This window comes from Stegodyphus dumicola, chromosome 3 (assembly GCF_044657685.1).
Source record: "Stegodyphus dumicola isolate Sdum_Otavi_A_Nest chromosome 3, ASM4465768v1".
In the NCBI taxonomy this organism is placed as follows: domain Eukaryota; kingdom Metazoa; phylum Arthropoda; class Arachnida; order Araneae; family Eresidae; genus Stegodyphus; species Stegodyphus dumicola.
The window spans coordinates 256,337,569-256,361,822 of record NC_140770.1 but is presented as its reverse complement, the minus strand read 5'-3'; the positions used below and the strand labels follow the sequence as shown (position 1 = coordinate 256,361,822).

The following is a 24,254-nucleotide window of genomic DNA, read 5'->3' as shown; positions in this document are numbered from 1 at the left end:
TTTCAAAATGCAAAAATATGTAAATTCGTGTATATCTTAGAAAATTTTAAATAAAAAAGTCTAATTTTTTGCAGATATGCTTAAAAATACACCTACTTTAAGATGATGGTAAAAATTTCATAGGTTATAATTCAAAATTTTTTTCAAAAAATTTATAAAAATTATTTAAAAATAAAAATTTTAAAAATAAAACACAAAAATTGGGTAAATTTTATTTGGAATAAACCTAAATTTCGAAATGTGAAAGAAAAAATAATAAAAGTTTAATAAAAAAAAGAGATATTAATAAATATTTGCCAAATTCAATTAACATTGAGGAGCTAAAATTTTGAGAGCTAATATTTTAAAAACTACTCGTACGATTTTTACAAAACTTGGTATTCTGGCATAATTTGAGATGTAGAATCGAAATATGGAAAAAAAATGGTATGTTATTTCAGAACAAGTCCGATTTTGTGTCAAAATACCTATGTTAGAATAGTGTATATATATAAATCTAATATATATCCTAAGTCGCGCTTTCGAGGCATGAAAAACGCAATTTGAATTTTGTCAATCGGCCCAGTAGAACGGGAGATATAGCACTGTCCCCCCCCCCTTTTTTTTAGCAGTGTACATCCCATCTACCTTTGAATCATGCCTGCATGACCTTTAGATCTTGTTAGAATCGCTCACTCTGCTCATCACTCACTGCATCAAGATTTTTTGGGAAGTTATCAATGTTAAAAAGCAGTCTGATGCTCATGTTGCAACCAAGTTATTTTAAAACTGTCTAAAAGTTGCTAGACAATTTTGCTGTAATTCTGTGCGTGTGTATTTCCAAGAAAATCTTTGACAATATTTTTGAATGCCAAACAAGCATTCTTTTGAAATTAGGTCATTGTTCCTGTGGAATGTTCATCTTTAAGGAGCTGCTGAATCTGTGGACCATCAAACACACAGTCCTTTATCTTTTCTAATGACAGGCTAGGAAATGGCGAAATGAATTAGTCTCCTTCAATTGGCAAAGCTTTAACAAATTGCTTTATGAAACCCAGTTTTTTATGTTCTTTTTGTTGATGAGTGGCTGAAGTAGAATTTTTGGATCACCAGGTTTCAGGTCAGATTTCGCCAGCGAATTCGACTGCACCCAATATTTCTCATAGGCTTTGCTATCCCATGTGCACAAAAAAACAGGGAACCCGTGTTGCTGTCAAAGGAGGGAGTAGACCATTTTAAGATCAATGCAGATGATTCATTGGTGCATGTGATATTGCAACAAATCAATGGTTCACTTTATGTCTTCATATTCTTCACACAAACAAACTGAATGCCCTATTGGGACTACTCCAAATAAATTTCCATTGTGGGCACACTTTTCAAGCTCTGTTTTGAGCTGTTGATGAACATTCACAATTGAGTTGTGTTATAGGCTGAAATTCCAAATTTTTCCATTAAATCATGTATGTTATGGCAATACACAAATCTGTCATCACTCTGAAAGTAGGATACCTTAGCTCCTTTTTCAAGCAAGTTTTTCTTGTGAAGTCTTGTTGCCAACAGCTCTGAAGCTTTTTTGGATAACCTCAAATCTATGCCAAATCATTCAACTGCAAAGGCCAATTCTCCTGCAGATAAAATCTTCAGTTTCAATACTTTTGTCATTAGAGTCAATTCGATATTCACCAGAACTGTATTCCTATATTTCAAGAGAGGGTAATTCTTTGAAAACTAGTACTGGGAATTCAGCTGAGTGAGGCACTGGGCATATAGCTGATGTAGGATAGTCTATTTTACATTTGTTTTTCTTGTTATATCCTGACGTTTTCACTATACAAAAGTAATAATCACTTGAGTGATCTTTGGGTTCTTGCAAAATGGAAATTTGGAACACGTTCTCTTCATCCACATCTGTAAACTCTCAACACACTGTGTGCTTACTTTATGAGGGACCATGATTTATCTTGATCACCAGATTTCACTTTAGAATAGATGCATGATAAAAGAACTTATGTTTGTTTTTTGACAGGGAATGGTACATCTGCCACTTTTATAAGAAAATGAATCAGGGCTGTTCAAGCTCTTAATATGCAAACTAGCAGAAGCAGACATAAGGAAAGGTTTTAATTCATATATAAATAAAAACTAACACTGTTAACTTTGTATACAGACAAGAACTCGGACTACACATCAGAATGCACTTCATTGTATCAGAGTGACTCACAACATCTCACTACAATATCTGTATCATAACTGAACTAGTCTAGACAAGTATAGAACTAGTCTAGACAAGCAATTGTTGCTGGTCTCCTACGGTGTCGCTCACCAGACGCCAGTCAGAGTGTTTATGTCAGCAAATAGGAGAGCACTATCATCCATGCTTGATGCTGCAGAGAATGGTCACATTCACATAAGATATAGAGAAAAAACTTGATATAGTAGAAGAAAACTAACTACAGTTTTGCAATCAGCATGCCTATTTAACTCTAAAACAACTAAAAAATCGGAACTCAACAGATATTGTGTAACAAATTATTCCCCAGTGCAATATAGCATCATCAACTATCACGGCTCTTATGAGTACTTTTCTTTCTCTTTTTGCATTTCCATGGATAATTTTGTTTCACTATGATGATTTGTTATAATTTTTCCATTGTTCCATTATAAACTAATCTAGCTTTTTCACACAGACCCAGTTAATTGAAAGTTCACTATACTAAACTAAAACAAATGATTGAAAAAATTCAAAATGAAACACTAGAAGGAACAAAAAAAAGTACATAAGGACAGCATGAAGCAGATGTTAAATATTTGCAATATTGAACTTATTAGTTTTTTTTTTTTTTTTTTTTTTTTTTTTTTTTTAATCTGAGTAATTTTGGAATACACTGCTACTATAAATAAGAATTAGTACACTTATGTAGTATCACATCATTTCCACATGAATGTACTTATGTGAAAATTTTTGAAGCACCACTATGAAGTAAGATACGTTACTTGCATAAATATTGATTCTTTTAACCATTCTATGTAGAAATTTATGACGGAGAAGAGATTTAGCTGTGCACAGGAAGTATATTATCCCCCAGAAAGTTAAACTGGATTTCCTGTGTGTAATTTTATACATAATATACATTCATATACATGTAGGACAGTCAAATTTTGATTATCATGTAAAAATGCTTTTATGTTACTAAATAATTTTAAAAAAAAAAAAAAACCCTCATGTTAAAATGGCATTCCAGTGCTATTTAAACTTGTTACCTTTATTTTCATATGTTTAATCTCAACAGTAAGTTGGTTTGAAAAAAAAAAAAATTGCTTATGTACGAGGTGTCCAGAATTAATGTATCCTCTGTAAATTTAGTAGCATTTGAAAAATGTTAAACAAAAATTATCTGGTTGGAAAACCTAGTCAACTTCGATGAAGCCTATCATTATTGCAAATTAGATTATTATCAAAGGGAATCAGTTTTGCGAGACGTTTTTCACCTAAAGTAGCAAGAGAAGAGTTGAAGAATCACAAAAAATAGTATATGGCATCAGAGGTCATGTTATTTTTGTAACATCATGCATTTGTAAGCTCACATGACCACTATCAGCATCACAAAGTCATTATTCGAGTTAATCCCTAGGTTGCAAAATGTAATTCAGTTCTTGGTCGTTATATTACGTACTATATTAATTTTAACAAAAATCTTAATTTTCTGTGTTTAAATTTCCATGTCTCCGTTTAGTTCATTCTGAGTTGTTTCTTATGTTTTAATTAATTTATTCATATTAGTTGTTAGGGGAGGCTTTCTCACATTTAAATTGTTGAACTAATTCCTTTGAGTTCGCAGCTTATGTTTTTTTAATTCATTATTTCTTGCTTTATTTTAATTAGAAATGCATTTTGATTAATATTCCATTCTGATTTTTGAACTTTTTTCACTTGACCAAAGTCTGATAGCTAGTAAAGAGCTTCCCTCCCCCTCCAGTTTTAAATTGTGTTGTTGTTTAGAAATCTGGTGTTGTTTTGATTTTTGAGTCATTACAATTATTTAATTCTTAAGTAATGAATCAGAAGAATGAATTTCAAATATATGGCAGGGGGTTGCAAGTTTACACGTGATCCCAGTAGAATAAGGGAAAACTGGTTTAGAAACAAAACTTGTACAGCAATAAAATCTCCAATATTGGTATTAACAAGCATAACTTAACTTTACATTTATCTTGCAATATTTTTTCATCTATTGCTATTATTTTTACGAAATTAGCCCATCTGTCAATAATACAATGCAATCTATATTGTTCATGAGTTCAATAAAAAATTTGTAAATTGCCCTTTGCACAGAAGTGAAGTAACTTAAGCACAAATTTTCAAATTATTTTGGTATTCGTTTTTGAAATTATATATGTATCATTGTTTGTTTTTTAAATATATATTATCTGTTTTTTATTAAGTTGAATATTTCTTCTAACCTGAAATTATTAGTATAGAAAAGAGAAAAATTACTGAGATGTATGTACCTAGTAAAAGTGATTCTTAAAACTTATTATTTAATATTTATATTGAATTTAATGAAATATTGGAATTTTTTTTTAGATGCAATGAGATAGTAATTTCAGTTATAAACAGACATTCATTCACCTCCTAGATTCAAAAATTTGACTCAGCTTTCTTTGGACTGTGATTATCAATTATTCTGAAATTTTTATTTTAAAACTAAATTATGGAATAAACACAGACAACACATTCTAAGACAACCATTCATTTTCAAAGATAAAATTTTCTTTATACTTTAAAGAAGTACTCTGTTTCATTAAAATAAATTATATTGTGCCCTCAGTTGACCAGGGTTCGTATGGTCCTTAAGTCCTGAAAAAGTCATAACGTTTTTTTTAGGGGGGGAGCAACAATTCTTGATCCTTAATTTTGACCAAAATCCAACAAAAAGTCCATAATTTTACTCATCTGTTACTTTTATCTTTTTTTTTACGACTGCCATCTCTACATATAATAAAAGAAAGAGTCTGTCTGTGTGTGTGTGCATCTTTCATTCGCGCTGCACGTAAGCTAATAGACCCACGGCTACAAAATTTGGTACATAAGTGCATCTAGACAAGAACCAGTGCACCTCGAAGCGATTTTTTCAAAATTAAAATTTTTTTTATTTTATGTTTTGTGACGAAATCGCGTCATTTTGAGACATAATGGTCTATAGGAAAGCAAGATTTTACTCTACACACTCCATTTTCACATCGTCATGAAACGTAGGCACTTAGCTATTTTACGAACTTAAAATAATTTTCGTGTTTCAATAAATCGATTAAATACGAATTTATTTAACAAAGGGAGCTTAACACCTTTTCAACGGGATTTTTTCTTTAAAAGTTTATTTTTAAAAAGTACAGTTTATTTTTCTTTGATTTTATTTATTTGAACATATTAAACTTTCATCCTTGTGACTGCTTTTACAAAAAGAATTTTGGAAAAATGGTAATATTTTGTATTTTTAAAAAAAAAAAATTAAATGAAGCATCCGAGTACACTTCTCACATCTTTAAAAATGTGATTTTGGCAACAATTTTCTTATTGTTGTTGATAGATTTTTGATGAAATCGCATCATTTTGAATAGTTTCCTTCTTTTAGAAATGTGGGTTTGGCAACAATATTTCATTGTATTTCTTATGTCACTGTTTTTAAGAGATTGGCATATTTCATTGTCGTTTTTATGTATATATAGTACATTTTTATTGGTTTTTTTTATAAAGTTGTTCTGCAGAGTAAAATTCTGCGCGGAATTTTATATTTTTTGAGTTGCTTTCATGTTAATTTTTATTTATTTCACTGTTTGTAAGATATTGAAAAGTTTTGCATGACTTTTTTTTCTTCAATGGAAAGTTGGTTAATTTTTTTATTAGGATAATTAATATTTGTAATAAAGAATATAGCTTATTTCATTGTAATTTTTTTCTCTTGAAAATATAAGATAAAATATCATTAATTATACTTTGCTTTTCGGAATTTTTTGTTTTTTGTATTCTTTTATGTTATTTATTGCTCATTTCACTGTCTTTTAAGATACTGGAAAGTTTTGAGTAAATTTTTTTTTTTTTTTTTTTTTTTTTTTTAAGGAAACAAAGTTCTTAATCTCCTTTATACCATTTGAGTTCTTAAGATTTTGCAAAGGGAAGTTGGTTAATTTATTTATTAGGATAATTAATATTTGTATTAAGGGATACTGCTTATTTCATTGTAATTTTGTTATACGTAACAACTTATTTTTAATGAAGTTGTTCTGCAGAGTAAAATTCTACGCAGTTTTTAAATTTTACGTTTGGTGTTCCCTTCAGCAATTTTTCCGGTACATTTAAAAGCCAGACGAAGGCTGGCAGCGAAACTGCTAGTTTTGAGTATAAATTAACATTTTGGAGGAATATTTTTTGACAATGCATTGACAAAAATGTGTTTGGTGGGTTAACATTTGAATCCTTTACTAAGTATAAACTGTGGATATTCAAGTTTTAGGCACAAACCACTACCTCTTTAAACATTTTTTCCCCCCTTAATGAAGAGTTCTGAAAATATTACAAAAAAAAAATTTCCCTGTCTTTAAAATATAAATTCTTTTATGCAGTGCTAAATTTGGCAACTTATATTTTGCCAATCAAGATCAGTTTGTATACAAAATATGTTATTCCGAAATTTGCTAATTTTTTGACAGTTTTTTTCGCAAGCATAATAACATAAATACTGTAAAAATAGGGATAATATATTAAAGAAATAGTGTTAAAATAAAACATTTTTATTTTAAAACAAATATAAATAAAAATGTTAAAATAAAACATTTTTATTTTAGCATGCCATGTCTTAAAATGACATTACTCCCCATCTTTTTTACCTGAGAATATTTTGATTTTGAGAAATGAATAAAATAATAAATGTTATAAATATGAAGCACAGTTTATGAAATGCTTTTTAGAAAAAACAAAAAAGCTACTGTGATTATTTTTGAATTAATTCCATTTGTCTTCTTTTATGTTTTTTCACCATGTAAGTTTTCTATCAGATTTCAGACCTTGCATCTCGGAAGGTTAAGATGGATTTAAAGACAAAATTTATAGACTATAATTCTAGAAAAATGGGACAGAAGTCTGTGACAGATTTCTTATTTGGGCAATTTTTGGAAGAACGGGGAAAACAAAAATATTTGAATTTTTTTCTTTTGATCCTAGAAGTCTTTCTCTTAACATGTTTATATTCTCTTTATTTTCTTATCTTTCCATTAGCCATTAGACACAAGCATTGATGAAAGCAAAGAAACTGAAAACCAACAATTTATTAAAAGATTCATTTTATATGTCTCAGTGCACCATACATATCTCAATACTTCTCCTAAATTCTAAAAAATTTGCTATCCTTAGATTTTGTTGCTCAGTGCTTCACTAAATTCTAAAATTCTGCCGCTAGTCTTGACCTCGTGTCATTTCATATTTATTCTCAGTACTCATATTATTAAATAAATAAATTTAGCAGTTTCCTTTTACATATTCGGAGTACAAGCAGTTCTTTAGAGTAGCAGAAATCTTTAATTAAATTTGCAAATTTTAAAAGAGGAAACTCATTGAAAAAGAAGTTGATTTTATGACAGAGAGAAAATAATTCTTTATATGTAGAAAATTTTCAAATTAAAAAGGCACTTAAATATTTTGTTGTTTATTATTGTAAAACATAAATGTTTTGCAGATTTTAATGTATAAGTATGTTAATATCATTGTACAATCAGCATCATAAGTTATAACTGCTGTAAAATATTCTTAGTACTTTTAATGGATATTTTTTAGAAATAAAAAAAAATTCACTCGTGATTATGTAAATCTATTGCGCCTAAAGATGTCTAACTGTGTTATATTTGTAACTAACTGCTCACTCTGATTGTAGTAACTAACTGCTCACCTTTTCATATTGTAGATATAAGATACAACATAAAACTTTATTCCTTCAACTAATGAGACTTAAAATAATATAAAACAATGTATAACCTCTGGTGCTTCAACGACTTATTGGAACTGAGTTACAACTCCAGTAAATCTACACTAACTGCTGCTAACTTTCAAAAGTTACCAACCATCCCAGTGTCAGGCATTCATGTCTGTTGTGATCATTAACTCTCAAAATTCAAAAATCAAAGATTCAAAAATTGCTTTAATGGAGGATTGGAACTCAGTGCTCTAAATTTTAATTTCTATTAAGAAATCATTGTGGTACTTGTACTAAGGTGAGAAACAATTACATACTCTATTAAATTTAAAATATAACAGATATACAAAACAAGAACATTTTTTTAAGCATTGTCATACAACATTCCATCACAATCATATATCCAAATCCTAAAACTGGCTTCTTGAAATAAAATCTTAAGAACAAAATATCGCTTCACTGTTGCCGTTGAATCACAACAAAAAAAAAGTAGAAATGCACTCGACTTGTTAAATTGTTAAAACCTTCCTTTCACTAACGACTTCAATTGTGGAGATGGCAAAAAACTGTCATGCGTTTTATGGGGTCTTCCCATGGAGGTAGGAACTAAGAAGGAGAGGCCCAAACCGGTTTGCCCCATATACTGCTTTGAAGCACTGACGATCTCTTCGTTGTGACCAAAACATTCGGCCACTTATCATTAAGATCAATGAGTTTTGACACGATCGGATATAAATATTTCATAGTTATGTCGTAAATATACATATAAATGTGTATATTTTCTTTTTCTACAATATTCCAGAGTCCTAAGTGTGTGAAAAGAATACATTTTGAAACATTTCATTCTTAACGAAATTAAATGCTTTACTTTTAACAGAACAGTTTAATTTGAATGAAATATTTTCACAAGTTTTTGTTAATGACATTAGAGAATAATTTTAAGGTAATTCGATTTTATTCGGTTAAGGATTACGAAAACTAAGATCAAAGTTTATTGTATTATTAATATTAAAATTATGCATTACTTCTTTTCTATTTATAGAGCTTCTTCCTATAATACTTTTTCAAATATGAGATGATTTTTTTAGCTTTTGAGGCATCTTTTAAATCGAAAAATCTAAGTCAATTTATAATTAATGCTTTATTCGGTCCATTTCAAATTAAAACACCTTTTTTTTAACAGTGAAATACGTTAAATATTGGATATCACAATGAGAAATGAAACAGTTATCTTGGAAATTTCTATTCCAACTAAATATGTTTTGATACCTTTCACTATTTTCGTCTCTGGTGGAATGTTTGCCTTTCTGATAATAATATTCATTCCAGTTCCTGTTAGGGTATTTTTCCTTTTTATAATTACCAATTTGTATTATAATTGCCATCACTAAAAGAGTCTCTTATTTCTATAGCCAGAAAGATATCTACCTCATCCACAATGCCTGCTATTTTTCATATTGTAAAAACAGGTCTCTTCTGTCAATAGCCATGTCCCTTCTGTTCTGTATTCTAAATTCACATCTTCAGGACAATTTTCTTCTACAGAAGTAGTTTTTCTGTTAGACTGGTCTAAATTCTGATCTAAGTACTCTTCTTCAGAATATGCATTTTTACTTCTGGAATCTGTATCATATTCATTAAATTTTGAATGGTTTTCTAAAATATCTTCAGTTGCAAAATCTTTCTTACTTCTGTATTCTTTCTTTCCTCTTCTTTCGTGGAAAGTGTTGCTTCTGTCAGATGCCCTTTAACTTTCAGAAACTGAAGAACTATTCTCATTTTCCCTGATGAAGGATAATTTTTTGCTGACTGATGTCTATTAAATTTATAATAATTTGATTTATGATAAGATTAATAGCTATTGCATTCCGTTTTCTGTTATATTAATATTCCTGGGAATTATGATAGCTACATCTTCCATAACATTTGTTATGCCTCTTGGGAGAATCAAAGTTTTTAGCTTTTTGATCACTCTTCTTATCAGGAACATTAGATGAATCTTTATGAGGAGCAAGTCTATAAGGAGGTACTGCTGTATGACGGTGATCTCCAGTATTAATGTAGTGCTTCACAATAGGAGGAGCACTTCCCCCTCTTTGAAAGATTCTTTGAAACGAGCTGAAGAACGAATCCAATTCTTCTCTTTGAGACCTTATTAGATTCACTCCTTCTTCAAGAAGAAAAGAACTTTCAACCATGGAGGTTCCTGTATGTCTGTTCTGTCCTCTTAAGTAGAATCTAAAGTCGAATACACCAGTTTGCGAGAACCTTCAGCAGAGAACCAACTGTCGGATTTCCATCAAAACAGTTAATGATTTGCATAAGGTAGAAATAACATCTTAGTGACAATAATTTGACCATGTAATTTGATTAGTACTGCCATCTGCAGAACATTAAAATTGAAGGTATGATCATTAGCTAGGGAAATTTTACTCTGTTGAACCTGGAAGTGCTGCCCAAGTTTTTACAAAAATTTAAGCAGCATCTCTTTTTTCCTACAGGTTGGCTAGCTCCAGTATCAAGATAAACAAGAATTTCAGCATCAAAAACAAAAATGTAATGCCTGAAGAATATTGGAAGAGGAGGATGTAAGGTTAAAACTTAACCAATTTCCTTCAGGAGGCCCTTGTCTTCTTTATCTGGAGAACATTTTGGGCACATTGCTTTTAATATACCTGGAGTACCACAACCACTTTCCCTTGTTTTTGCAATTCTCTGACCACAGCAAAGCTCTCTCTGCTTGTAGAATGACCATCCAACTTAAAACTCACTTGAGCTCTCCCTTGGATCTTCCAGAAATTAACTGCGTATATTATCCGAGCCAACAAATTTTCCTGTTAAAACAGCAGAGAAAATCAGTTATTCCTTTTCATCCAAAAAGTGTTCTTCATAATCAATGGCAATGTGCTTTTACATTTGGTTCAAAATCATCAAATTGTTTAACTGATCAAAACTTGTAATTTTCATTGCAGATAACCAAGTTTCATCTTACGTCCGAAGTTGGATGTAGAAGAACCATCACGATTTTTCTTAGTTTCTCTGAACAACTTCCGGAATTTTTCTACAGCTATCTTAAATCATTTGAGAAGGACATTTTTATATGAGCATAATTCTGAAGTTTTTCCTTCGGTTCCATAGGAATCAGCTTAGATACTTCTAATGGTAAAGTCCCAAGTCTCCTTCAGACTTTAACATTAGAAGTATCTAAGCTGAGTTACTCATAAGCTTTCTTTGACCTTTAACAGTTTCATTCGTCTCTCAAACAGAACTAGAAATTTATTGGCATCTTCTTCAGGCCTTGAAATTTGGCAAAAATCTTCTGACAATTCAATTTAGTTACAAGGTTTTGCCCAGGAACAGGCTCTCATTCCTTCTGAATTTCTAGGATCAAACGTAACTTTTCAGGTTCATATTTCTGATTGTTCCGTTCTTCACCCCCCTTAACCTGTTGATGCTCATGTTGAATTGACATTTTGGTCTCAAGATAATTTTTTATGTAGCTCTCATCTCTCTTAAATCCGTTCAAGTTAACTAGTAACTCTTTTGACTCAAACATTACATTTTAACTCCACTGTTTATCATTAATCCCAGGTCAAAGGCCAGCATTATGAATTCAGCCTTTTTTGGCTTTCCTACGAAACGTCATATTGTAATATGTTACACAATAGTCTTAGCTAACTTGTATTTTTCCATTGGGTGCTACATGTAACAGATAAATAAAACAAGAATATTTTTTTAAGCATCGTCATACAACATTCCATCGCAATCTAATATCCAAATCTCAATACTGACTTTTTGAATTAAAATCTTAAAAACAAAGCAGTGTTTCACTATTCTCACTGATTCACCCCAAAAAAAGTGAAAGCACACATGACTTGTTGCAAAAAGTTTAATTTCTTTCAAAATATCTTTTTCAATTATTTCCCTATCTATGTATTTTTAATTATGAATCTTGTATTAAATATTATATGCATTTGTAGCTGATTCCTGATTATGAAATCAGAATTATTGAATATATAATGTTATTTACCAGCAGTTTCACCATATTTTTTATGTGTGTAAAGAAAAATTTTAACACCTGTGCATTTATTTTAAAAAAAAGAGGACAGGGTGATGTTTACTTGCAAGTTAAAGTTAAGTTTCATTTGAGAAGTTCAAGAAATACTTTACTGTTTGGAATATGCTACTGTTTCTTAATTATTCCATTTTACATCCTATGTCTGTCTATTAATGAGTTGTGAATTCATATTGTAATTATTCAAATATAATTTATAAATTAAACTATTTTATTTTTAAAATTAGAGGTAACAAATATATATATTTTTATATTGCTTTATATTTTAGGGCACATATATTTATTTTGATTATGAAAAATGGGGCCAAAGGAAAAAGGAAGGATTTACATTCGAATACCGGTACCTGGAAGATCGTGACTTGAACTGATGAGTGATTTAAGTACTCATTTTAAAGTTCATTTGTCCCATCTTGGTGAATTCTTCAAAGAACAGGAAGGATGTGCTTTCTGAGTGTTCAACACTCCAGCCTGAAGAAAGCATGGCAGTGTATCTGTTGTTAATGCACTGGTCTTTCAACTGCCTTTGTGTCCTCACTGCCAGTCACAGCAGAACAACTGGTCATGCTTTCTCATTTGTTTTTTTGTTGTTTTAATCTTGTATTGTTCAAAGATGTGTAAATGGGTTGAAAACTTCAGCGTAGAAAACTCTAATTAATACTCAACCATGGGTTATGTAAGGCCTGATATATACAAGCAACTAGGCATTTTTCACATCTATGTGTTTATTTATTTGTTTGTAAAATAATATTTTAACAGTAATTTAAGTGTATTCAAATAATTTATGTAATGACACTGGTTACCTTTTTTATATTAAACATAATATGTATGGATAAAATTGTGAATATATTTTTTGGATGTAATCTGCATAAAAGTATTAAGAGAATTTGATTTAGCATATACAATAGACTTAATTTATTGTTCTTCCTAAATATGTTCTTATTAAAAATTATGTGTTAGAATTAATACATTTTATATAAAAGTTAATAAAGCATGATTTTTCTGTATATTTTTAGTATAAATGTTCAGTATTCGTGTTCTTGATCAGGGGAAACATTATTGTAGTATATTTGTCTTTACAACAAATATGACTGGTGTATCCCCAAGATATAAAACACACTAGTACTGCACTGCTACTTAACCACTGTATATTTCTTGCAATATACGTTACTTAAAAAGAAAAGTATAGTTTCTTCTGTTTCCTAAGCAGTTAATTGCTTTTAATTGTGATGCACTATTTCCATATATATGATGTCAATATAAAAAATAAATTGTATTGGATGCTGCTATAAAAAAAATATAACTGTCTAAAATTTTAAAATTATTTACATTTTGTTTTTCTTCTTTTTAAGGCAAGCCTTTGTTATATTACTCTTTCTCTCATGTCACTGGTGTAGAGAGCACTGATCATGTGATAAATTTTGTTAAGTCTACCTGTATCAGTGATGTGAGAGTCACTGCATTTATATAAATATTTAAAGTTAAATTTCCAGAAATTGCTTGCTGTTGCTTTTAATGTCTTTTCACATCCATTATTCTATATTTATATTTGTTAAATAAACCGGAGTTACTTAGATGGTTTTAGTGGTATTTTTCCTGATTTTAAATGAACTTCAGGTGCTTATGTTTTATTTTTGCTGGTGCTAAATATTTTTAAATAGTTCAGTATATTATTTACAATATGTATTTTATGTATATATGTGAATAGTACAAAATTCAGCTTTAATAATACATAGTATTCAAAATTTTACATTTTCATAATTATATTAATAAATAAATAACTTGTAATTTTTGTGTACTTAGTAGTTGTTCCGGAGAATTTTATTCATTTGAGTTAAATTTTTCGTGTACGGAAAATAGTCAATGAACCACCAAGGAATAGTTCTGCAATATGTTGCTTGTATGTATCAGATATTGATCTTAGCATCGAATGGTTTTTGCCATTTTTCATGTCCCTGATTAAAGAACTGTTAGAATGTGTCAGGGATTTTATTGTTTTGGCATAATGTTTGTACAGATATCATTTGTACAACATGCCACATAATATTTAAGGTATAAGACTGGGCAGAAAAAAAAATTTAAAAAAATACTGTCTGCCTTGTGTAAGTTATAAATATTTGTATTATTTTGTAACTATTGGCAGTCAGAAAGGTGGTAAAAAAACATTTTGCCTTTTAATTCAGCTATAGGGATGTATGGCCACAATTAATTGTGATTCTCATTGTAAATAACTTTTCCGAGAGAAATGGAGAAATGTAGGTTTATAAATCTTAGAACTGTTAGTCATTATGATTGTTTTTCTTTTCATATTGTTTTTAGTTATTTAATCACAAACCTGGTTAAGGCATGTTTACTTACATTTCACTTTACCCCTGCTGGGCAGAGTGTAATGATCTGTGAGTGTAAGCAAATGAGCTATTAGCATATCCTTATAGAGAAACTTTTATATTACAAATATTTATGATTCCTTTTGTTATTTTTAGAAACACTCATAACTGCACATAAGGTTTTGCATAAAATTATTAAATTTTACCTATTTTGCATTATTTTAATTATAAATATCTGTTTATAATAAGACCAAAAATATAGTTCCATGATTATTATTTCACCCATTGGTATGTAATGACAGATACTCTAGCCTGTGATAAATGTAGTGTATTATTCTACTATTAGAGTGCTATTATTTATTATGTCAGTAACATAATAAATAATAGCTCACATTTCTTTAATGTAATTTGTAAAATATACACAAAAAGGGGAGTCTTTTTTTTTTTTTTTTTTTTTTTAACCAAAAAAAAAGTGTTTAAAAAACTTGAGATTGCAGATGTGATTTTTCATCATAAGGAGGCTCGAAACTGCATAAAGAAATATTACATGTGCAGTATAAAATAATGAAATGTTGTATTTTTTAATTTGATTATAATGCCATATATCAGTTATTTCCATACCTTTAGCCTTGTGACCTACCCGTGAATGCCTGCTGAAATGGGTTCTGGAAGGGGAAAAAAAAAAAAGAGGATAGATAGATTCTTTAAAAGAAAATAATGAAATAACACATAAACTTATGTAATTGTTAAACATGCATTAGTAATTATAAATTAATTTATAGTTACATAATAATAAATATATGTAATTATATAGTAAAGAAAAGTATTTCAAAATATTTTGCAGTACATCAAAAATTGTCCTTTGGCTCATTGATGGGTCATGAACCATATTTTGAGATCATGGCCATATATATTTATATTCTAAGGATTAGTTGGAGATTAAATTAATTATGTTCTAAATTTTTTAAACTCAAGTTAACAAGAAATATTAATCTAAATAAGTTTGTGCATTATCCATAAGAGACTGATATTATTGAACTTAAATATGCACTGTTAACTTAATCTATATTCGACTTATTCTTTTCAATTATGATTAATGTACACTTTTAACAATTTTTTTAGTGACTTCCTGTATTACGTTATGTGAGGTCTTTTCAGCTGTCTGAAGTCTGTGTTGAAAAAATAGTTATCAAAAATATTAACCATTAACTTACTAGTTTTAGTATTTTATTATTATTTGGTACTTCTGTGCTTTTTTTTTAATGCATAATAAGTGTTGCAAGGTTTCGATACGAATGAAAAGAATATTAATTTTTATCCTTCATAAATTCAGTAATTAATTATTTAAATTGTGCCATTATGTAGTAATATAACTACGTATGCCATCATCCAGGAATAAAATAATCCTTTCAAAAGTGCCTAATCAACTTGAGCACAAAATAATAAAACATAATTCAGTTTTATGTTTGTTAAGAATTAAAAATTTTCATTAATCAGAAATTTTCAGTTATTATTAAAAATGGAATTAAAATGTACTTTTCCATTAATTAGGTATTGTGTAATTAATTTCCATAAATGAATTATGATTTTAAAACCCCAATATGATTTTAAATGTACTTTACTGTAATATGTACCTGATCTTCAATCAGGCTGTTTCAGAAATTTCACTGAAGTTTTTGTGATCATTATATTTTTCACCAAATATTAATTGATGAAAGATTTTCACTTTTTTGCAGCTTTTGATTTGTAAATAGTATTTTTAGTTGTTTCCTTAATAGAAGGAAGACCTTATAATTGTTGAGAAAAAAAAGAACATTAATTTTTTACCTAAATTGCATAAGTGCATAATGTTGTAAAGTGATAGTTGCCTTTTAGCAGTACGTATTTCCTCTGGACTTCTTGAAAATTTTATTTTAAAAAGAACTGCATAAAATCATTCAAGATTGTGTATTATGCTTAGACTCTCTTAGTCCGATAAGGGGAATGCACAACCTTGGACTTTCTATATTTGTTTTAAATCTGCATCATAATAGAGTAAACTTAAAGTAAATAAGTATATGAAGTACCAGGCAGTAAAATCAATAATAAAGCTTTAAGTAACATTCATATTATTTACTTTCTGTACCTTTGTGAGTTTCCCAGTAGCTTTGGCATAAAATCCTAGTGTGTAATCTTTTTTAATCCTGCAGCCTACAGTGCTGCTTTTTTGGTTATTAATTTTTTAACGTTTAAATCATTAAAACAAATATTTTAACCCATAAATTTATTTACACTTGATAGGATGATAATTTTCTTTAAAGTATGCAGACACCAAGTGCATTGAATAAACAGTAAATTACCATCATTTAAATTTTTCAGAGCTCATGTTCTTAAAACTTTCAAGGAAAAAAACATTTTTACGTGATATTCATGAAAATTTCTTCATATAATTTCTTCATCCAAAACATTAAATGGACTTCTGTTTAACTCCATTTTAATGTTAATTAATTTTTTTGGCATTCCCTAAAAAATATTTTTCTTGAGTAATTTCATAATAATGATTAAAAAACAGCATTGGAATTCATAGTCCCCCTTTATAGTTATTTAAAATTTTGGTGAAATTAGTGAATTCAAGGTTGTGTGCTTCCATGCAAGTAACTATGAACTGCATATTGAATTTTTGAAGTTTAATCATTGCCAGAACATTAGTATATTCCCCCCGTACATGATTTTCTTCCTTTGTTCTTAATTTTCTATTGAATCTCTATTCCGGTATTTCATTTTCTAAAATAACAATTATAATTACTGTTAAAAGTACTGAACTTTCCAATCCAATTTTTTAAAAGAACTCTAGTTCTCTATAATTTGAAAATCATGGTATTTTGTGTTCAAATTGATTGTTCCTGGATAGCATAATGAAGTTTAACGAAACTGCGAAGTGTATTGAGAAATAAAACTGATAGAATTTTATGTTATGCAATACTTAATGAAAGGTCATCTTAAAAAAATAAGCCCTAGACTAAACTATTATTATTAATGTATCTCAGCTGTTATCTAATATGAAATATATCCCATCCTTTAACTGTAGAAATGCAATTAAATACATTAGAATGGGTTACTGATTCTTCATTTCATGTAATGTACATACATACCATTAATGACTGCCGCTGATGGGTTGAAATGTAGTGATGGTTGATATCTTTAGTCTGGTTTTTGCTCGTGGAAAAGCTAATTATTATTTGTTAAGTTAGCATATTTTTTCTTTCTGGCATATATGAATTTGTTTTGTAAGTGTTTCTTCAAAAAAAAAAAAATTCTCTGCATTTACTCATGATAGTGAGAAGTACATTAAACGGAGGAAATGGCTGTATCTCCGTTGCCTGACACGAGCTCAATCATTCCTCGTTTCTGTTATGCAAAGACGGATAAATATTTTTGTATAACTCACTTAAATATTTGTATATAATTCTCATTTGTGCTGTAGCTTTCACATGGTTATATATTCTTGTGCTCCAATGCTGGTTTAATTTTTTACTGTTGTTGTTTCTCTCTCTGTTTTTCCCACAATTATAATGCTTCTTTGCTTTCATATTAATGCAAAAGTATAATTTTTCTTCTGTACAATAAAAGAAAAGAACACAAAATATATTAAAAATTATGATTGCAATGTGGAAGCTAGGTGTGATAGCTAATAATTATAACTGATATCATAATTTCCAGTGACTAAATAGATTTTATTTGATAAAAATAACTTTAAAAAAAATCCATTTTATTTCATTGAAGAGAAATATCTGTTGTGTAATATTTTCTTTTACATATATATATATATACACAACCAACTTTTTTAAAGATGAAAAATATTTAGCATTTTTTAAAATAAATATATATATAAATATGTGTATATAAAACTTCAAAACAAAATTATCTTGTTAAAAATGCTTAGATTTTATTTTATCCAAATACATATATGTATAGAAAATTTTTAAAATAGTTGTATTTTTTTAATAATGTTATGAAATTGTTTATATGCCCAGTTTTTGAAAAGTTATGCGTGCATTTTGTTTACTGAAGATAAATTTTGACATATGTTTGAATACCAATGGGAAAATATTTATGTTTACAGAATATTTTGCTTTTAAAGAAAACGTTATAATATTTTGTATGATAGCACTATTTTGTGTAATGAGGCATTGATTGTGTGTTCCTTAGCATACAAAATTCTAGTCCTTATATATGTTCATTTGTCCTACAAATAGCTTTGGTAGTGTTAATTCTTAAAAAGGTGGGGAAATTTCGTACTCTAATAGTAACTTTAATTGTTAATTTTATTAGCTGATTTATGATAATTTTAATGTTTACCTCTACAGTTAACAGCATCATTAGTTATTCTTTTGGAAAATCAGTGGAAAGAATGTTTACTTTTGAGGAATTTTTTATTTGTTCAGTGATATTCAAAATTATGTCTGATGATGTTATTTTTATAATTTATCTATGTGCAAATTTTTTTTTTTTTTTTTTTTTTTTGTGTGTGTGTGTGTGTGTGTGTGTGTGTGTGTGATTTGCAAAATGCTTCATTACCTAAAATGATGATGGTTCAGTTATTTAGTTTGTATACAAACTATCAAAAATCATCCCCAGTGATATTATTTAGATATATTTCATTTCCCGGTATCTGCATATCAGTGCAGCTTGTCCTTTAATCGTAATAATGTAAGTTATGTATTTCTTATTCTCTGAAAAATGTAATTATGCAATTTTTAAAATGTAATTCAAATGTATATAAAAAAATATAATATTTAAAAATATATTTATTATATTTATAAATATATTTTTAAATATATTTATTATTCTGTGTGGATTTCCAAAATATGTTTTATTTCAAATGCATTAGTAGTTTGTTATATATTTAACATCATAGCTCCACATTGCAATATAAGTAATTCTCTTTTATTGAAATATTTTAATTCCTTATTTCATTTCATTTGCCAGTTTAATTTTAGATCATGTGTCCAATAAGTATCTTTTGTGTTTTCAGTATTTTGTTGATAGTTACACATTACAAATGCAAAATTTAAACTTTGAACTCTTTATACTTTGATGTGTTCATAATTTTTATGTTTTTATTTTTGTGTAAGTTTCCTGTGCATTGTATTTTTGAAGTTCATAATGTATATCACACTTCCATTGTTTGCCTCATTTTAGGAAAAAAATTTGCCAGAGCGTTTTATGCTGTTGGTAATATATCCTACTGAGGCGTTGTAAATAAAAGGAGTGTGTATACTCTTGTGAACATGAAACATCTGCTGAGTAAAAGGCAAAATAAAGCTCTCTGAATGCTTTGTAGTTGTCTTCATTTTACTAAACGGTGTGGAATGACTGCTATGCAATGGAACTAGATAGATAACATGAGAGATTTCTTTGGCCCAAATCGATTAAAAGCGTTTTGAATCAGTATCTTCATGTTTTAGTGCCGAATTCAGACTTCAAAAATTACTAATTAGCGATCTGTAAGAAAACGATTTCCAGATTGTACGCACTTGTGCGAGTGATTTGCATTTGCGATCTCACATTTTCTAATCACTAATTCGTGGTTTTCACGGACGAATTTCTCACTTACACGGATGGCGCACTCGACTTTTATCGAATTTAACGCCTTTAAATGGTAATTTGCCTACTTCAAAGTTTCTTAAGGGTATACAACATATTAAACCCGTGTAACAAAAGGTTAAGTTAGATTCCGACCCATATTTCGTTTAACAATATTGCATACAGCGCCATTTTCCCCTGGTGGTGAGGTTTCCAACTTTCTTTTTTTCGCGGAAAATAAATTCCCATAACATCCTTTACACGGTTACAAAGTTTGATAACATTTGATCCAGTAGTTTTCCTTTTATGAGCGTTTGAAAGTGAAATCTTAATTATAACCACCCTGTATATTATTAAATTTTAATTTGATGCTATGCGTTATATGTATACCATGCGCAAGATTTTCGCTTTTATGGAAAAAATAAAGAATCGAAGCAAATATACTTAGGATATTAGACCAAAACTGAAAAAATTTCCCCTCCCTCCGAAAATAAAATATTGAAACTTCGACCATGAATTTATTGAATTATCGAAATATTCATTTTGACTTATCTTTTAAGTCCTAGTTCCTACAACAATTCCGTCAAAAATTCCGAATTACTGAAGCTGAAGTAAAAGGTTTAGTATATATTCACTGTATGTTAATAAAGTAATAAGAGTGTAACAAAAAATAGATTATAGAATTTACGCTGATGCAACTATTTGTTTGAATGCACAATATGTAATGGAAGAGAAGGCTTGTAGAGATCTGTTTTTGACATGCCTCTAAAAGTAGATGTCATACTCCTTTTGTCTCTTCAATGTCAAAAAACTTTCCTTTGAGAAGCCTTTAGTTTTGGGGAGGAAAAAATCATAAGAAGACAAATTTAAAGAACATGCAGAATAATTGAGTACGCATACTTATTTTCAGAGCACAAGCGGTTCTCCGATTGGTTATTGAATAATGAAAAGATGCATTGTCATGCAATACAAAACATTTGGAATACGTTTTCTGACTGAAAACGTAAGATTAAAAGTCATCTGCTTAATTCACAGCCATTTACAAGTCAACTACTCGGGCAATTGCAGAATCGTTTTGATCCTAAGCTTGTAAGACAAACGTAATATCACTGGATTTAAACACTTCTTTAATCTTCCGAGAACGTTCCTTCTTTAGCTCATATTCCAAGAATATTAAGTGAATACAATTATTGCAAAAGAAATTGAATATTCATTTGCACTACGGCTTGGTAGTTTACTAACAAGTTAACAAAACTTAAATTCTGCTTTTTGTGTCTAAGAATACAACAATATTTTAAATATTTACAAATAAAGTATTAAATTGGAGATTTAATTGGAGCCTCACCAGTTGCCTAGCATTTGAAGATTGTTAAATACTAATTGTTTGTTGCGAAGTCTAACCCAGGCTGCATGGTTGGTTTTCGTAGATTTCTAGGTTCTCTTTACAAAGGTTCTCTATGAAAGCATCTTAATCAAATAGCTCCCATGTTCTTTCTATGTTCAAATAACCAACTAACCTAGTATAAGCGCGATTTCCAAGGGAAGTTACTAGCAAAATCCGAATACTCATTAAAAATCATGTAGCTTGCCAATCGGGAGTAACATGAAAGATACAGCGCCAATAATTGAATTGCTGTTACGGTACGCTGTTTCTAAACTTAGATGGTCATTCCTTAATTAAACAGCCCACCAGCGGCCGAGCGGTAAAGACGCTGATCATTGGTAGTTCGGTCCGAGGTTCGAATCTCGCGAACGGGCTGGCCGCATCTGCGTTTTCGTGGTTTCCCCATGTATAACGTGTATACGAGCCAGTTTACCTTAGAAAGTTCTCCATGAAGGCATCCCTCCCTTTAGGCAGATAGCCCTCGTGTGCTTTGCCATAATTAAATAATCCAATCTAATCCTTAATTAAATATAGTTGATTTGTAACTTCTACTAGAACTGACGGTAAGAATTGAAGTGCAAATAAATAATATCGTGTGCAATCTTGATTAATATAAAATTTAAAATATTTGCATTCAGACAGAAAGTTTTTTGAAATATTTGCAATTACTTTATAAGAAGGATTTATTAATAACCGTAATAATTACTTATTATATTACTGATGATTAGGATTCAGTTCTTGACAATTACATTCTAAATTAGAATTTTAAGGATATAATGAAAATACGCTACGCACAAAAATACATTTTAGGATAAAAATGAGTTGGTTTTTTATGTTTTAAAATTTCTTAAATTCATTTAATAAACATCGTATCCTCGTTGTTAATTGAATCCTGAATGTTGGGTGGCGTTTATAGAATTATTCTTACTTGTCCACAGAATCTGCTGACTTATCCAGCCATTAAGTAGCTGCAGATCATTTCTACATAACCATTGAACTTCCATTAATTCAGTCTCTAGAGGGCTGTATGTTTATATCATAATTTGACTTTTATAAAAATGATTATTCTAAATATTATGTTTCTATAAAAATATACTGTGCTTTAAAAATGTGGATGTTAGTATCAGCCGTTCTTTCGGCCAGTTCAAAAGCAGCAGTTTGTTTAGAAATAAATTATGCAGTTAATGTCATAAAATTCAAATAAATATCAAACGAAAATTCTCAGTTTTAGACAATTCGATTTAAAGGAAGTAAAGTAGCAGACGATAAAACGCCGAAGATAAAAATTTACTCTTTTTTTTTTTTTTTTTTAAAGGAAGATAGAGAGAAATTTTAAAAAAATAGTTAAAAATTTGAATAATATCATCTATAATTTAAAAAAAACAGCTTTTCATATAGTATTAATAAATATTTATTACGCTTCATTGAGGAAAAAAAATGTCATATAATTAATTCTCCGTAAAATCTTACTTGAAATTTAAGGTTAAAAATAGCTGTGGCAATTCACTGTAACAAAAATCCATAGACCACATTTGGCGTAATTAGATGCCAAATTTCAAAACTCGAAAATAAAAGTTTAATTTTTTGCAGATATGCTTAAAAATACACCTACTTTAAGATGATAGTAAAAACTTTATAGGTTATAATTCAAAATTTTTTTCGAAAAATTTATAAAATTTATTTAAAAATAGAAATTTTAAAAATAAAACACAAAAAATGAATAAATTTTATTTGGAATGAACCTAAATTTCGGAATGTGAGAGAAAAAATCTAAAAAGTTTAATAAAAAAAGAGATATTAATAAATATTTGCCAAATTCAATTAACATTGAGGAGCTAAAATTTTGAGAGCTAATATTTTAAAAACTACTCGTACGATTTTTACAAAACTTGGTATTCTGGCATAATTTGAGACGTAGAATCGTAATATGGAAAAAAAATGGTATGTTATTTCAGAAAAAGTCCGATTTTGTGTCAAAATACCTATGTTAGAATAGTGTATATATATAAATCTAATATATATCCTAAGTCGCGCTTTCGGGACATGAAAAACGCAATTTGAATTTTGTCAATCGGCCCAGTAAAACGGGAGATATAGCACTGTCCCTTTTTTTTTTTTTTTTTTTTTTTGTGTGTGTGTGTGTGTGTTTTGAGCAGTGTACATTTACTGTTTCCTACATATAGCACGTCCCGTTTTACAACATAGGACATGTTCGTATAATCGGACCAGCCGGTTATTAGGACCAAAACGATCGTTTCCCGATGTGGTCCGATTAACCGGAATCGACTGTATAATGGGAGGAAATGCTATGCTAGTGATACCATCATCTTCACTAATTCACTAATCTTAATTCATGCCTTCAGTAAACTTCAAATAGCCGTTTGTCATGCATTGGCTTAAAATTTGGAAGATCAAGGTTAATTCAGCAAAATGCAGCACTGTTTACTATAGAACACATAAAACTAAAGTTCAGATTCCCAACAGTAGCAAGATCAGTAATTCAGAAGTTCCAATTGCAAATGAAGCTAAGTATTTAGGCATTATCTTCAATAGTAAATTAAATTTCATCAAGAAAAAATTTCAGCCTTCATTGAGTATTTTACCTCTCATCCAAAGAAATTCTAAACTCTCCATCGAAAACAAAAGAAAGCTGTATTATCTTACTATGAATCGACCTCTTTTAACATATGCTATCCCTACATGGTCTATAGTTAGTAAGCCTTTTCGAAAGAAACTACCCGAAACAAAATATTAAGACATGTTCTTTCTGTGCCCTGTTTCCTTACTGATGAGCAAATTTCCAAAGATTCTTATAGTCTTTCCGAAACTCATTACTTTTTTCGGAACATTAATAGCTCATCTCATCAGAAATATGATCCACTTTTAATACAGGATTTTAAAAAACAAACAAACAAAATATTTCATCTTCAAAATAATGAGCAGTTAATATTTGGCGATTT

The 24,254-nt window shown here is 29.2% G+C and overlaps 1 protein-coding gene across 3 annotated transcripts in view; it reads left to right on the top strand.

Moving 5' to 3' along the window:
- The window catches only part of LOC118191553 (CCR4-NOT transcription complex subunit 3-like), a 126,663-nt gene extending 107,000 nt beyond the window's left edge, over positions 1–19,663 (top strand). For all 3 annotated transcript variants that reach the window (XM_035362351.2, XM_035362350.2, XM_035362349.2), the window contains exon 16: positions 12,291–19,663. In XM_035362351.2, the coding sequence (XP_035218242.1) occupies positions 12,291–12,389 (99 nt within the window). In that variant the 3' untranslated portion in view covers positions 12,390–19,663. The remainder of the gene's footprint in view (positions 1–12,290) is intronic.
- Positions 19,664–24,254: the final 4,591 nt, after the last annotated feature.